This window comes from Papaver somniferum, chromosome 1 (genome assembly GCF_003573695.1).
Source record: "Papaver somniferum cultivar HN1 chromosome 1, ASM357369v1, whole genome shotgun sequence".
NCBI classification, from domain to species: Eukaryota; Viridiplantae; Streptophyta; class Magnoliopsida; order Ranunculales; family Papaveraceae; genus Papaver; species Papaver somniferum.
Window position 1 is genome coordinate 22,463,594 of NC_039358.1, and position 16,555 is coordinate 22,480,148.

Below are 16,555 nucleotides of genomic sequence, written 5' to 3' on the forward strand. Positions count from 1 at the left end.
AATATATTTCTAAAGGAAATCAATAGGATATCTGCTAGAGGAAGAATTTATAAAAGTCTTCACTTCGGCTGAAGCAACTCCTAGGGATGTAAAAGACGTCAGCTAGGGGAATTATCAAGTGAGTATGATCACGTTGGACCCAGAGTCATAAGGAGCGCGACTGAAATTGAAGTGATCCGAGGGTCGATTCGGTCTCAACTGCATTCCAGTATGAATACTGATAGTAGGCTAATATTTGTAATATATTGATATTGTAATGTGTTCAAACTATGCTAGGTCCCGGGATTTTTATACAAGATTGTAGTTTCCTCGTTAACAAAATTTCTGGCGTCTTGATTTATTTTTTTTACGTATTATATTGTTTATCTCAATTATATAAATATAATAAGTAGTACGTTAATCAACTTAGACAGTTATTAATTCAACTATATTAAACCTACAAAACTTGTTCTTGAGAATTTCTGTCTTGAAATATAGATTACAAGACTTGTTCTTGTCGGAATTTGGTCCACGTATAGTTTGGTTACATACTAGGTTGTTCTTGGATATTGATTTTTGAGTCCATTCAAGGAATTTGTTTTACAATCAGGTAAAAGAACCTTTCTGTGATATATACTTATTGATTTGAACAAGAAATTGTCCATAAAGGTTCACGAACAAAAAGGTTGGTGGTGTAATAGGTACCCTCTCATTTTCAATATAGATGTTCATACATATATATCAAATAAGAAATAACTAAATGATTATACAACCTCTACTGATATGGATATTTAAACTAAGATAATCTATATATTATTGAAAAAAATGGGAAAAAGGACGCTAAGACCGTCCAATATATGGACATATTTATCTAAGCAAGAAGGATGACCAGAATCGTTTCTTATTTGTATTACGTATGCGACTGAGATTTTATCATTTTATTATTATGTCCCGATGCAGATCAAAGACGACCATTTACTGGCCACTAAACCTAATCACGTTTCTTTTCCCCGCCTTTCTGAATATATATTATATAATTTAATTTTGAACTCGAGCAAGATGGAGATTACAACTATATTAGTATTGAATTCTATCAGAGTGAATCAATCATCATCATCTACAATAGAACAAAATCAAATAGTGAGGTGTGATTTATTAAGGTTTTGGACTTGTGAATTTTTTCTGAGAAGTAAGAGTGAATAAGAACTTGATGTCATTGGTCGGAGATTATCAATGACATAGATTCAGCAGTGCTCTAGAATTTAGATGGGACTAGAAGACAATGATTGTTCTCATATTGAAGTATATATATATAGGTATTAGAAAATGAGAATCCGGAAATACAAGGAAGAAAATGAACGGTTGTCATTCAAGATTATGATGAACGGAGCGGGTTAAAGAATATTTTCAATCCGATGATAGATTTAAAGCTAAGTTTCATTTGGATTTAAGTTTCCAACACGTTTACATTGTATTCGACGGTGTTGTTGAGCGAGAAAATAAGGGTTAGAAGTTGATGTTTCTGTCGTTGTTTGTATGAAGAATGGTGACCAATTTTGAAAGTGAATTAGAGTTTAAATTGGATTAAAATACTTGGGCTGTTATCTTATTCACGATAAAAAAAATTGTATTGATTAACCTTAAAATACGGTTACCGGAGAAAGGTTGAGCCATAACCGTAGGCCGGGTTGATGCCTAGTCTCTGTTAATATGTGGTTCTGATTTGTAGAGACTTTACCCACAATGAAAATATAGATAAACTATTAATAAAAAACTAAACACATTCGTTAATTAAATGATATTAAAATAAGATAAAATATAATATAATGTATCCGTAACAAGAAAAGCCTGATTAACAGGTACAACTAATCGAGCCCAAAACCTAATATTGTAATCCATAACATCCTCTCAATTTATGATCAAATTTCCGAATAACACACCTTGGGTTGGTAAAATATTTGAATACTACGTGGAGTAACCCCAAAGCACGGACGTAACGAGAATATGGCAACAAGAAACACAAAATAATAGTCTAAAAGTTAGCACCCCAATTTTGAGATATTTACCACTCTCATCAGAGAAGACCACGTGGAAAGTATCACGACTGCATCAACGGATAAGTTTGAACTAAGATACAGAGCAGTAAATGTAAAATCCAAACATACATAGTTAGGTTTGTCAGAGGCAAGTGGAGAGTAAAGATAAACCGATAAGTGAGCCTTGAGGATCAGGCGAGCCACCCTGCACGATATCAACATTCGAAGCCATGACACAAACCCGAGCAAGACAGACACCGATATCAAGAAAAAATACCAGAGTAGCAGCATATGTACACTCTTGAGGAGGGATGTAATTTAGATAATGATACCACGTAATAAGGCACATACGTCTAGTAGGATGTTTCATGTAGTATTAAAGTTTGTTGTATAGACATTTTGTCTATAAATACTGAGTACCTCTCAGAAGAAACCAAGCAAGTTTTTAGAGAGTAAAGGTTGAGCTAGGGTTTACTGAGATTTTAAGAGTGTTTGTATCTTTTCTTGTAACAAGTTCTCCAACATTAATAAATTCTTTAGATTTAAAGTGGACGTAAGTAATAATACCGAACCACATTAACTTCTAATTTTTCATCTATTTATTTATATTTTCTTAGTATAGATTTTACATCTTGATTTCCATGATTTGGTCTTGCGGCCCAGATATATGTTATTGTGTAGCTAGAAAAATGGCTATTACACACCTCTGAACCAATCAAATAAGAAACCCCATTGAAAGATGAGTCTTTTAACTTCATTGATGATGGTCTCTTTCTCTCTGTGTTTTCTTTTTGCTATCACCCTCTTGACTTATTGGCCATTATTCCAGTTTCTTTTTCACAGATGTTCTATGTATCCAAGATCGTTGCATCCTTGAAGTGAAGAAATCCCAAATTGATCTTGAGAAGTTGTAATGGAGAAAGATGTGATCCACTATTTCCTCATTTATGTTGCAGAGGTTATATCCTATGTTATCAGTCTCACACACATCTTGACCAGATTGTCCAAAATTGGTATTGCATGATTCACTAAAAAACCAAGTAAATAAGCATAGCTTTCTACGAATTTTCTTCTTTCGTCCATAGATGAAGCCATTTTTGATAGCATCGGAATTATGTTTCATGAGGCATGCATATCCTTCTTTGACAGTGTGTGTTGTGATATTTTCACATGAGATTGTATATATTCCACTGTTAAATGATGATGGGTCTCCTAATAGGTTAAACAAGTGTGTTAGTTCTCTTATTTCCACCTATGAAGGTTAATGCTTAAGTTAATTTGTCCATATTTTTTGTTGTATGAGGTCAACAATATTAGCTTCCTTTTTATTTACAGCTTTATAGGCATTCTGATATGATTGGTAGAATGGTACCTCTTCTTCCATTTGTCTTTTCAGAATCTAACCTTTGTTTCAGTTGTAATGTTAGTTGAAGACATCATATGCAACAACACCTTCTCATTTTGAATGCCTCTCCAGATGCCTCTTCCATATGGGAGTTTATATTTTGTTGCCCAAAGATCTTCTTTGTATGATTTGGTTTTGAGTTGAATAATCTTTCTCCACATTGTTTCTTTTCATTGTAATATAACCAGCTCCATTTTTCCAGTAGGGATATGTTGATTTATTTCAGATTTCCTATTCCAATTTCTCTCCTTTAATTATTCAAATTTACTTAATCTCTCGCACGTCACCCAATATGATTTTTTTCTTCTCGGTCGTTATTCGCCACTAGAATTCTCTCATGATTCTGGTTAGTCTTTTCTCCACTGATCTTGGCATTTGTAAGAAAGACATGAGATATGTTGGTAAGTTGATTAACGCATTGTTTATAAAATTTAACTTTGGTTGCTCTAGATAAAAACCTTCTTTTCCATTTTGCTAGTTTTGATAAAAAAAACCTTTTTTTTTCCATTTTGCTAGTTTTTTTTGAATTTCTCTATAATCCCTTCACATATGGATGTTTGAGTAGGAGTACTTCCCAGTGGCATGTCCAAGTATCTGATGAGAAGTGACTCAATATAACAATGTAAGAATTAATTATAAACTGGTATCTCTGTCCATGTACTTATGTTCTGCCACAATGCAGACTACAGTGCCCTTATCTAAATTGACCTTTAATCATATAATTGCCTCGTACATTTGTAGCACAAATACTAAGTTTCCAACCACTTTTTCTTTTCTATCCAAAAAGATTAGTATATCATCTGCAAATTGTAGATGAGACACATTGATGTCTGAGTAGATGCTGAATAGAGAGCATATTAAGTTGTTCAGCCTTGTTCAACAATTAGTAAGTAAGAAAGTTCACAATGGGTCTCCTTGTCTTAGTCCTTTATGGTGTTAAAATTTATTAAAGGGTTGTATGGTTGGTAGTCACTTTGTGAGATGTGAATCTTATTTAAGAATTCTAATTCTACGAGTGAAATTATGGAGTGATTAATGAATATGAAAGTTTGAAAGTTTCCCTCTAGAGTTTGGTTATACTCAAAATGTAATCTCTGGAGGTTTAATCGTTACCCTCGAAAAAAACTTATCGTTGCACATAACAGATTTTGTCCTTCACTAACTTCATAATTACCAATACCTATCTCAAATATATTAACGTATTTACTCTTCCTCACTTTCATCTATCAGCACGACTCTCGTTAGGTTCTGGTTCTGGAAATTTTTGGCAAATGACTTACACATATTTCCTTAGTTAAGGGTACATCATTGTTAGGACTTGGGAGCCTCTTCCATCCGAACCATTCACTATCTAATAACTACAACGTAAACTATAATTTATCAAAGCTACAGTGGAAACTGCAATCCATCACTTCATATAAAGCATCAGCAGAGTTTACAATATTGACATCATCCCAACTTTTTTTTTTTTGACACAGCCCACTGGGTTAAGGAGACCCAAACCAAAAGAAAACAGAAAGAAACTAAACCAAAAGAAAAACAAAAAACATTTATCTTCTTCTTCTTCTTCTATGATAAACTTGTTGAGCCTTGTCAGCTGCTAGGATTTCTCTGAAATCAGGAGAGAAATCATCATGTCGAAGCTCCACCCATGTTCCACCCGGATAACACCCTGCTATAAATCAACATCTTTATTAGTCTCTCTATAACAATGAGTAATTCTCCATGAAGTAAACTTCTTGCGTAACTCCTTAATTCTTCTCCAAATCTGAAGCACATTCCAAGGTGGCTCAGGATTGGTTAACAGATTATAAACTGCCATAGATTCAGTGGCAATGTGGACTTTCAACTCTGATGCCTGGATAGCCATTTTGTACCCCAATTCCACTCCTTGCAATTCATGAGCTAGCACAGAAATAGGAGGTCCATCACCACTATAAGCACATTAAACCTCTGCATTATGATCTCTAATAATTGCTCAAAAACCACCAGCTTCATCAGACTTAGATCCATCAATATTTATCATGACTTCATCTGTATCAGGGGCAAGCCAAGTGCAATCAATTACTTCGGGTTGGGAAAACAGGCAATCAACTCTCCATCTACTCATAAACCATCTAGTATTTATATGATCCTCCTCCTTACACAGAACAACAAACATTTTAAGCCTTACCTCTTGAACAATAAGTAAACTTACTTGTTCTTGAGAATTCTGAAGAGTTTTGAAGATTCTATTATTTCGTTCTCTCCAAATGTGATAGATGAAACTATTCAGAGCAAGTTTCTTGATAATAGACACACTATCCTGTCCTGAAAAGTTTTGAGAGCACCATCTAATTTCCTCATCCCAAGTGTGATCTATGACTCTTACAAAACCAAGCTTCAGAATTAAACCACTCCAAATGCCAGAAAAAACATACAATTATGAAAAAGATGGTCCTCAGTTTCTTCTTCTCTTCCACACAAGACACAAGAAGCATCAGAAATTACTCCATATTTTAAGAGTTTACTTCTGGTTTTTAATCTTTTATGGAAGGCAATCCAAGAGATGAAAGAATGCCTAGGAATGTGTTTCCGAAACCAAACTAAATTCTTCCGGTAAGGAGAAGGAATATGATCAGAAATAGCAAGATAAGTGTATTTCATGGAAAACTGACATGTAATGCTGGATTTCCAAAAAATCTGATCTTTCTCAGTAATGTTGAAATCTGCCATTGAAATTTGAGCCACCACTTCTTGAACATTTTCTTCCATGAAGACAGGAAAATCCCAACCCTCAGCATTAATGAAATCAGCCACATTGGTACTATGTGAAGCATCAATAGTCTCTGGAGTAGTTGAATCAACCAATCCACCAGCTTTCCTTTAGGATGCCAATTTTCATATAAAAATCTAGTATTGGTTCTATCCCCTAGCAAAACACCAATGTGTTGTTTAGCCATCTCCCTATGCTCAAGAATTCTTCTCCAGCACCAAGAACAATCCTGAGGCACAGCCATGGTCCAGAAATCCTGATTTTTAATAAGATTGCTTTTCACCCAAGTAGTCCATATATTCTCCTTGCCAGAAATTAGGTCCCAGATATGTCTGAGGTTAGCTGCCACATTAGTAAACTCAAGGTTTCTAACACTTAACCCTCCTTCCTCATAAGAATGGCAAATGTGAGACCAACCAATAGGATTATGACTCTTTTTGAGATTAGTACCAGCCCACAAAAATCTCTTAAATTTAGTATTGAGTTCCTTTATTACTCTTTTAGGAAGTATGAAGCAGGGAAATCAGAAATAAAGCATACCACTCAAAACAAATTTAATAAGCAGAACTCTGCCTGGATAAGTAAGAAAAATAGATTTCCAAGACTTCATTCTATCATCCACTCTCTCAAGAAGAGGTAAGCAATCCCTATAAGAAATTCTAGTAGACAATAAAGGAATGCCAAGATACCTAACTGGAAGTTCTCCAACAGAGCAGTCTAGAATGAGTAAAACTTGTTGCAGGGTATTAGCATCCATAGAAGAATGAAAAAGAGAAGTTTTTAAATTATTCATTTCAAGACCAGTGCAAGAACTAAAATCATCCAAGGCAACCTTAAGGCTAGAAGCAGCAGAAGTAGTACCTTTGAAAAAGATCATCACATCATCAGCAAAACAAAGGTGTGTGAGATTAGTGAGTTTACACCTGGGATGAAAACCAAAATTCTGCAATTTCACCTGTCTAAGAAGAGTGGCACTTAACATTTCCATAGCTAAAACAAACAAATAGGGAGAAATAGGGCAACCCTGTCTAAGTCCCATCTTAGCTCCAAAAAATCCATAAAGGGATCCATTCACCAATATAGAGAATTTTGCTGAAGTACAGAGAGAAATCCAATTAATAAACTGATCAGAGAAACCCAATTGCTTTAGAAAATAAAAAATAGCACTCCATTTAACTTTATCATAAGCCTTTTTTAAATCAATCTTTAAATCACATCTAGCAGAGCCATTTGATCTATGATATTTCCTTACTAGCTCATGGGCAACCATAATATTATCTTGTTATTGATCTTCCTGAAATAAAAGCAGATTGGTTCTGGTTAATGAGACCACCCAAAATCCTCTTCATTCTAAGAGATAAAATCTTTGTAATACATTTATAGATGACATTACAACAAGATATAGGCCTATAGTCTGATGCAACTGAAGGGTTTTTAACTTTGGCAATCAGGGTAATAAAAGTGCAGTTCACTTCCTTCAAGAGTTTTGATTTAGAGAAAAAAATTTGCACAGCTGCAACCAGATCATCACCCACAACAGACCAACTACTCTTAAAGAAATGGCTTGAAAACCCATCTGGGCTTGTGCTTTGTTAGAACCAATTGAATGTAAAGTTGTAACAATTTCCTCTCTAGTAACATGCTTAATGAGATCAGCTACATCATCCTGATTAACACAAGCTTCAAACCTTAAATCTAAGAAATCATCATTAGCAGCATTATCCAAATGACTTCCAAAAAGATTTGAATAAAAAGCAATGCATTCATCAGCAATTTCCTTGTCTTCAGTAAGCTTGACATTCTCATTATTATAAAGAAATAAAAAGTTATTCCTAGACCTTCTCTCTTTTATAGAGTTATGAAAAAAAAAAGTATTGGAATCTCCTAAATCCAACCATTTAATTCTAGATTGTTGCTTAGCAGCGGACTCCTCATATTTAGCCAGTTTAACATACTCAACAACATATTCTTTCTCCCTTCTAGCAAGGTCCTGATTAAGAGGATGAGATTGTAAGAGCAATTGAACTGAATCCATTTTCTCTTTAGCTTGAGAAACCTGCTCAGACATTGCTCTAAACCTTTCTTTTTTCCATTTAATAATATCAACCTTAACATTCTTCAATTTATTAACAAATTTAATCATAGGATTGCTTCTAATAGGAATACTCCAAGCCCTTTTAATAACTTGCAAATAATCAACTTATTCAGAAAGGAAATTGTAGAATCCAAAAGAAGGAGGGCCATGCTTTCTTGATTCAAAAATAGACACAATGGCAGGGGAGTGATCAGAAATACCTGGTAAGAGAAAGTCAGCTTTTGAACATTGAAATAAATGAATCCACTCCAAATTCACCATGACTCTGTCCAGCTTGGATCTTATTATTGTACCATCAACATGACAATTTGTCCAGGTGTAAAAGCAACCAGAAAAAGGAAGGTCCATAAGATGAGAATCTTGACAGCATTGAGTAAAGCCAGCATAATTAAAAAGCAAAATATGATCACCTCCAATTTTATCATTAGGGGCAAGGATATAATTGAAATACCCCAGAAGAATCCAAGCTCTATTATTAAACTCCGCAAATAGATTTATCATATCCCATAATGCATTCCTGTTTAAATAATAGTTATCTCCATAGACTATAATGACCACAAAATTCATCATAGAAGCAGAAGTAACATCTAAAAATAAGGCTTGAGCAGAAACATGAAGTAATTGAACTTGAATAGACTTTGGATCCTATCCCACCCAGATTCTACCAACACTACTATTTGAATCATTATCTAACCAACACCAAGAAGACTGGATATTATTCCTTATTCTCAATTTATTAGAAATTTGAACATGAGTCTCAACTAGACCAACAAAGAAAGATTATTATTCTTAATTAACTTCTTAACTTCTAACTGTTTCAAAGGGTCATTAAGCCCTCTGATGTTCCACCCTCCTATGGTGAACATCATTTTAATTTGGGATGAGAAAAAATAACTCTAGCAGACTTCTTTAAGTCTGCAACCTTTGGAAATAAATTAATTGTTGGAGGAGAAAGGACTTATTTTCTCTAAAAATGAGCTCTAGAACCAGAACTAGAAGGATCCATACCAGAAGAATTGTGTTGAGGGGTCTGCTGCAAGCCTTGTATATTTTCTTTATTTTGACTTAAGAGTTCATGTGGAATATCCATTCCTTTATCCAATATAAAAAATGGGTTGGACTGAAGAACCACATTTACTCTACTAGCTCTTTCCTGAGTAACCTCCTTTAGAACAGTAGGTACATCTTGTTCTAACTCCATATTGACTGAATTCGAAAGAGGAGAACTTTCCATATCAATTATCTCAACTTCATTTGCAGCAGTTTGTTGACCACTTGTATCAGAATGTTTACCTCTTTTTTTTTTTTGTTTTTGTAATCCATCCTTCCTCATCCATACAGGAATTTTGTGGAGCACTTGTTGGCAGTTTCTTTGGAATCCACTTTTGTACTACCTTCTGATTGGATTGAAATTTTTTGGAGCAGTGAGCTAAAACATGACCAAATACAGCACACTCACTGCACTTTGGAGGTTTCCAAGAGTAATCCATCTTTATTTCAACTTTATCCTTCCCTCCCAAAGTGAAGGTGAAGGAATCAGGAAAATCACAATCAACATTTACCTCAACACAAATCTTTGCATAACTCATTCTTGTTTTATTTAAGGTTTGAGTATCCATCATGAGAGGCTTTCCTAAAAATCTAGCAATCATACTCAATCCCTTGTTATTCCACATGAATAATGGTACATTCCTAAAATTCATCCAAACTGGAACAAATTTTAATTCTGCTATTTCTTGTTCAACTGTTCTAGACCAAGGTTTAACAATGAATAATCTATTGGAAATAAACATAGAACCCACTTCTAAGGCTCTAGTCCTATCATCAGCAGATTGAAAATCAAATATGAACATGCTCTCACCATAAATAGTCATTTGGAGGTTACCTTTAGGCTTCCAAGCTCTATGAACAACATTTAGAACCCAATTAAAGGGAGGTCTTCTCCCAACAAAAGCTCCAATTACTTTATCTTCACATTGACGAATATCCTCATTGAAAACTTCATATGGAACATCCATTGTCTTCTTCCCATCAATCACAGGATACGAATAGTATTCCATTTCAGCCGAGAGATCTGGTAACTTCTTCTTATCAAACAAAGATGACCATGAAGCTTGAGAAGTATGAGATCCAGAAGAAGGAAAAGCTTCGAAGCCCGGAGGAATAACAGGATCAGTAGCTAGATTAGTACCATGAGACAACAATCCATTACCATCCCCCAATAGAGAAACCTCTAGAGGATTGGAGGGAGCCTCTAGAGGTGGAGGAATTTGAGAAGAAACCTGCATCTTACCAGAGGAGATGTCGGAGAAGAAAGAGCAGTAAACCCTAAAATCGTCCAAAAATCGCCTTTGACTGTAGCCGTGACAGCATTCCAACTTGCCCAATCCTCTATTAGAACATCTCAAATACTTGGGGTCAAGATCATCCTATGTGGAGGTTTTATTATTTGTTTAAATATAGAAACTATTGATGGTGCGAACATAAAATCCAAGGTCAATGAAAAAATCCTCCTGAATTTTTTCCTTTACGCCGACTTAGCAGTGTCATCTTTTTTTATGCATTGAAGATAAAAATTTCGTGAAAAAAATCTTAAATCTTATGTGCAATGTTTTTTTTTTTTTTTTTTCAAAGACCTCGACTCCTTCTTGCATTAGAGATGCTCTGACACCAAAAATCCTTTAGAATGTTATTTGACACCTGTGGCTCTCTTATCAGTATGTCCAGTCTATGAAGTAACTGCACTAATCATTACTCGCGGATTTCTCTCTCGCTAGGTGACAGTAAAACAGTGCACCTTAACAAAATTCTCTTTTCGTCAAGGATTGCGCAAAAACCTTCGCCGTTGAACAGACACCCTGTAGCCTAATAATTCTAGGGCATGATGACGCAAGCCATGCGTCCTAAGTCCTAACAACTGGTCTGCAGTGGCAACATTGAAATTTGAGGGTTTAATTTCCAAGTTAGCCTTCAAAAAGAGTAAGAAACTGTTCAAAGTAAACTACCCAATTATCCTTGATGGAATTACTTAAACAGTTACATATCACTAAAAAACAATCCCAAATTTACAACGAAAAATCAAAATAATAAAACATACCGAGTGCCACAAAATATCGAATTTGACACGCACATGCAAGCACAACAAAACACGTGTACGAAGCTATTGTAAACTAAAAAAGTTGAAGACTTGACATTACCCTTTACTTCAGAAGAAAAATCCCAACTAAAAGGTGTTACTTATATCTATTCAAAATGTAACAGAACTTGTTTTGTTTTGATTCTATGTCAAGAACATTCATAATCCCATATTTCAGACATAACTGGGATATACAGCAAAAATCCTTTTCCACCAGAAAGTAGATCAGATCAACCAAAACAGCAGAGATGAGACTACCATAAGAAAAAATGACATTTCCAACAAAAACCGCTGCTAAAATCAGCGTATTACACCATCATCCACTTGAGTATTAGCTGCAAGAAGCAACAAACAAAATGATAACGATAAGTTAAGCAAGTCCTTCTAAATTCCTCATCCATACTCGGTTCTGTTTGGTTCACCTTCAAGCAATTAAAAAAGACATTTGTGGTCTTGTCTTGGGTTGTAAATTCTAACCTTGAACAGAAGGGTGACGAAGGAACTCTGCTCAAACTGTATATTTGCTCTTGGCGAACCTCTCTGCCTTTTTAGCATCGTCCTGCAATTATCAAAGGAAAAACTATGTATGATGATATCCTATGAGTAAGTTTCAAACAAGGAAATTTAAGAAACTCGTCCTTACATGGAAGATGAATCCTATGCTCTCATTGTAATCAAGAAACTCCTTCCACTGTTTCCCAATGCTCACCTGCAAACACGACTCATGTAAGATGTTTGATGAAATTTGAAGAACGTACTAACTAGACCACAACAACTAGGAAGTATAACCAAGATTTGGATAAGCTAAGATATATCTAACACTAGGTGCGGGATATATTAAGCCATGCAAATGGAATCAATCATCTAACATATAAATTAATATCTAGCTCAAAGCTGAATGAAAATCTAGGAAGCCTACCTTTACAACTAGGAAGCATAACCAAGATTTGGACACGTTAAATTTTTATTAAATACTGTTGGACATATTCAGTCGTGGACAATATCCTGAATCAACAAACTCAATTTTCTAGCCTTCAAGCGGATTTTATCATCTACCATTTGAGTACCCATTAATTGTTCATAAGCTACTTTTAAAACCCAGATACACAATGGAATCAAACGTCTAACATATGATTTTCTGTATAGCTGGTACCATAATTTTTTAGCCAAGCGTCAAATAAATACTTGATCCATCAAGGAAACATAACCAAGATTCAGACACAATAAATGTGTATCCAGTATTATTGGAGGATATAGACAGGGAATCGATATTAAAATAATAAGAAGTGATATATTGCTGGTAAGATGTTGGACCTAAGCACAATTTTCAGGCTAGGGAAAAAATGCTGGATGATTTCACGTTCAATCACGCAGCAAGCGAACACTACGCTTATGTAGACGATAGTACTTACTTGTGCAGTTTCATTTGTAGCATTTTTGGTCCATATAGATATTTTCTCCTGCTTACCCCTGACATTAATAACAGCTCCACATATTTCATCACCATTATCAAACTGCTCCCCAATCATAGCCAACAACTGTCAGAGGAGGGATACAGGAAAATTAGACGACATTTTATCAGACTGCAAGAAAATGAAGCGATAATTCAACTGGGATCTTTGGCATACCGTGTACAACCAGGATGTATCAGATTTCCCTCTAGGAAAACTTATGGTCCACTTCCCTCCATTTGCACATATAGGGTCTTCCCACTTTGGTTCAATTTTGTGCTTGAAGCAATGAAAATCTGCTCCAACAGCTAACTTGCTTGGTTTATGTATATTATTGTATAGGCTGAATTCACAAGAACAATCATTAAAATTAAATAAAATTAAATTGAAAAAAGAAAAAGACTGTTAGCAGGAAAAACTGAATTAGCGGAAAAGAGTCTTAGATCTTACGAGCAACTTGCACATTTATAAAAACTCGAAGATAATGTAAATTTCCTATAAGCACACAAGATTCACCATCTGTTGTTGGCCATTGATTATAACTTGTTCTTGTCAGCATAGCTGCTCAACGTTATGTGGAAAACTGGAAATATATCTTTCTAAGTTCAGCCAACTAGTGATATGTAGTTGCTAATTGCACATAAAAGGTGTCATGTTTAGTTCCTAATCTATCTGACCACAACTAAACAATTGCACAATTAGGAAGGTATCCTACGCTACGGATTCATAACACAGCTATCAACGGCCAGGCCAATCTCTTGCATGAGATGAACTTGTTTCTGTAGTACTTCTAGAAACCTAGTAATTGTTAATTACCCAATGCAGATAGAATCCCATCTTATACATTATAGGTAAAAATTCAAGGCCCTCCCTTGAAGGACATCATAATGAAGGGACCAAACAGATAAAATGTAGTCAAAGTTGCATCGTGATATACCACCTAGTCTCTATGGAACATAGTTATAAGACCAAACAAGAAAAGGTGTGACCAACTTCGACAATAGTATAATGCTATGGTGGAAAAAAGTATCGTATAACATGAAAGCAAATTCTTCAGTAATTTAAAGCTAATACTACTGATATTGTTCAGTAACTTTTCCAATCAAAGTATTACTCTCTTGAATGTGTTAAAGGAATAACCTTTCCAGTAGAAGTGTCTAAATTACCCTACAACAACTTGATACAACATCAAACAGCAGAAACCCTACTCCATTGATGCAAAATTCTAAGGGTATCATATTCTAGCGGAAAAAAGAAGAAGAAGATAACCATGTTCACGAGAAACCCTAATTTTGATGCGTCTTATGCCAAACCATGGAGTCATGGATGAACCTCAAGAAACTAAAATACGAAACAAAGAAAATTCACACGAATGAGTTGGAAACTAAAGAACCCTAATTCCAAAAAAAAACAAGATAGTGATTATCTTGAACTGAAACCGACTTTCGAACAAAAAATTGATGTAAAGAAGTTGAAAGAAAGGAAATACCTCCAAAACTCCTCGACAGTACCAAAGGTATGAACAGGTCGAATGGAGCTACCCCAAGTAGATTGCTTTTGTTTAGCAGCAGGACTATCAAACCAGAAAGTCCAAGAATGTTCTAAAACATGAGGCTGATGAGGAATTATTGTATTTGGAGAGGTGGAATGATCAGATTCATCTCCAGTAATTTCACCTTCTTCGATTTCTCCTTCACCCACAATCAATGATGCCCTAATTTCCTCTTCTAAACTAAGACCTGCAATCGAATCGACTAACGCCATTACTTTTTCTTACTTACACAACACACTAACAATATCTCTATATGTTTTGTAGGATTACTCGATCTTTTTGTTGCTCTGGAAGACAAAGCACGAATCTGGAAAACTCTTCAAGAAACACCAGAAACCCTTGGGTTTGATTTTGTTCGACTGAAATTTCTTTGTTGTAGGGGGTCGGTAAGGCCGGTGAGGTTATTATTATAGGGCGTCACGTGCAATGTATTGTACATGTGTGAATCGTGTGTGAGAGGTATTAGAGCACCTCCAAGGCTCCAATGCTAGGGGTGGAGGTCTAAATAACACATTTTTTTTTTTTGGTCGATCAACAAATTTCAATTCATTTACAAAAGAAGGCTGTTATTGGGGCGTCACACTCTTTTAAATGGGTGTCACTTGGATATCTGGTGACCAAAAATCTGGTTAAGGGATACTTTTGATTCAATAGCAATTTGTCCAAAATGACCCTTCAATTAAAACTAATAAAAACAGATGAGGAAGAAGCAAACTGATCCTAGTGATGGTAATCAACATCTCAATCAACCTCAACTTCATCCTCAACTCATTCCACCGATTCAATCAATTGAATAATGAATTTTTCAAACTCCTCAACAACAATCCATGGTGTATGTAAGGTAATAATCGAACAAACCCATCTTTTTGTGCTTAAATCGAATGAAATCAAAGTAAAATTAGGATTTTATTTACTTTCTGCTAGTGTTATGTCTGGGTACGGTACTAGATTTTTCAATCGTAATTTAGTTTTTGAAGAACTTACGCCTAGGTTTAGTTCAATTCAAGCGTAAACTTTGATTTGCATGTCGTTCACGTCTAGGTTTAGTTGATTTCCAGGTGTAATTCCAATTTACGCCTAGCTTTAGTTGATATCCAGGCGTATTTCCAATTTTACGCCTAGGTTTAGTTGATTTCCAGGCGTAATTCCAATTTTACGCCTAGGTTTAGTTGATTTCCAAGCGTAACTCCAATTTTACGCCTAGGTTTGCTATATGTCCAACCTAGGCGTAATTAATTAAACTAAATTAAAATTAGCCAAATAAGGGTTGTTTGGTCATCACAAAATTATATAAGATAAGGGGTTTTTGATATTACTTATAGATGACCCGTTTTTGTCTTATTAGGTGACGCCCCTCTAAAGGAGTGTGACGCCCCAATAACAGCCTTCTTACAAAATTAGTGACAAAATACCTAGGTGACCAATTTTGTAGTACAAAAAATTCAGTCATATTATTTTTAATAAATTAAAACAGTTTCATTAAAAAGTGGCACAAAAACCCCACTTCAAATAATAATGAGCAAGTTTAGTTTTTGTTACTTAAAAAAAAAAGTCAAACATACCCTTTTTAGCTTTTCTTCTTCTTCTCTCCTTTCTTTTTTCTTCTTTTTTCCGTCTCCTTCTCCCCACCACCATTACCACCAGCAGCAACAACAAATCTCCACGAACACCAGCAGCAACACCTCTGTCACCTCCACGAACACTTCCGTCTCCTACACGAACACCTTCGTTCTCCTCCACGAACACCTTCGTCTATTTTCTATTGTTTTATTTTCAGATCTATCACCAACAGTAGCTCCGCCACCACCAAACCAGCCTCTATGTCCAGATCCGTCACCAACAACGCCTCTATTTCATCCACGAACACCTCCTTCTCTTTTCTTCTAGTTTTTTGTTCAGATTTATCACCAACAGTAGCTTCGCCACCACCAAACCACTTGTTATGTCCAGATCCGCCACCAATAACACCTCTGTCTCCTCCATTAACACCATCATCACTACTTCAGCCTCCTCCTTCTATCATCTAAAACCACCAATACCTTCAAATCCGCCACCAACACCTCATCCTCCTTTTATCCTCTACAATCAACACAGTACTTGCAGATCCGACCTCATTCAATCCTCTACAACCACCAACACCACCACC

General features: G+C 35.4%; 1 protein-coding gene across 1 annotated transcript; it reads right to left on the bottom strand.

The window, feature by feature from the left end:
* Positions 1–11,285: 11,285 nt before the first annotated feature.
* Positions 11,286–14,773, bottom strand: LOC113281176 (eukaryotic translation initiation factor 4E-1-like). The gene is made up of 6 exons (XM_026529841.1): positions 14,347–14,773; positions 13,035–13,200; positions 12,819–12,944; positions 12,050–12,115; positions 11,884–11,965; positions 11,286–11,741 (listed from the first exon to the last, which is right to left on the bottom strand). Exons 1-5 carry the CDS (start codon positions 14,619–14,621, stop codon positions 11,915–11,917), a joined length of 684 nt encoding a protein of 227 aa, XP_026385626.1. The 5' UTR covers positions 14,622–14,773; the 3' UTR covers positions 11,286–11,741; positions 11,884–11,914.
* Between the last annotated feature and the right edge of the window lie 1,782 nt (positions 14,774–16,555).

Excerpts from the sequence above, each read along its gene's own strand:
- LOC113281176 (XM_026529841.1), bottom strand. The coding sequence starts at position 14,621 with ATGGCGTTAGTCGATTCGATTGCAGGTCTTAGTTTAGAAGAGGAAATT. Across the intron at positions 13,201-14,346 it reads ACTGTCGAGGAGTTTTGGAG|CCTATACAATAATATACATA; the intron begins GTATTTCCTTTC and ends TTGTGAATTCAG. Across the intron at positions 12,116-12,818 it reads CTACAAATGAAACTGCACAA|GTGAGCATTGGGAAACAGTG; the intron begins GTAAGTACTATC and ends TCGTGTTTGCAG.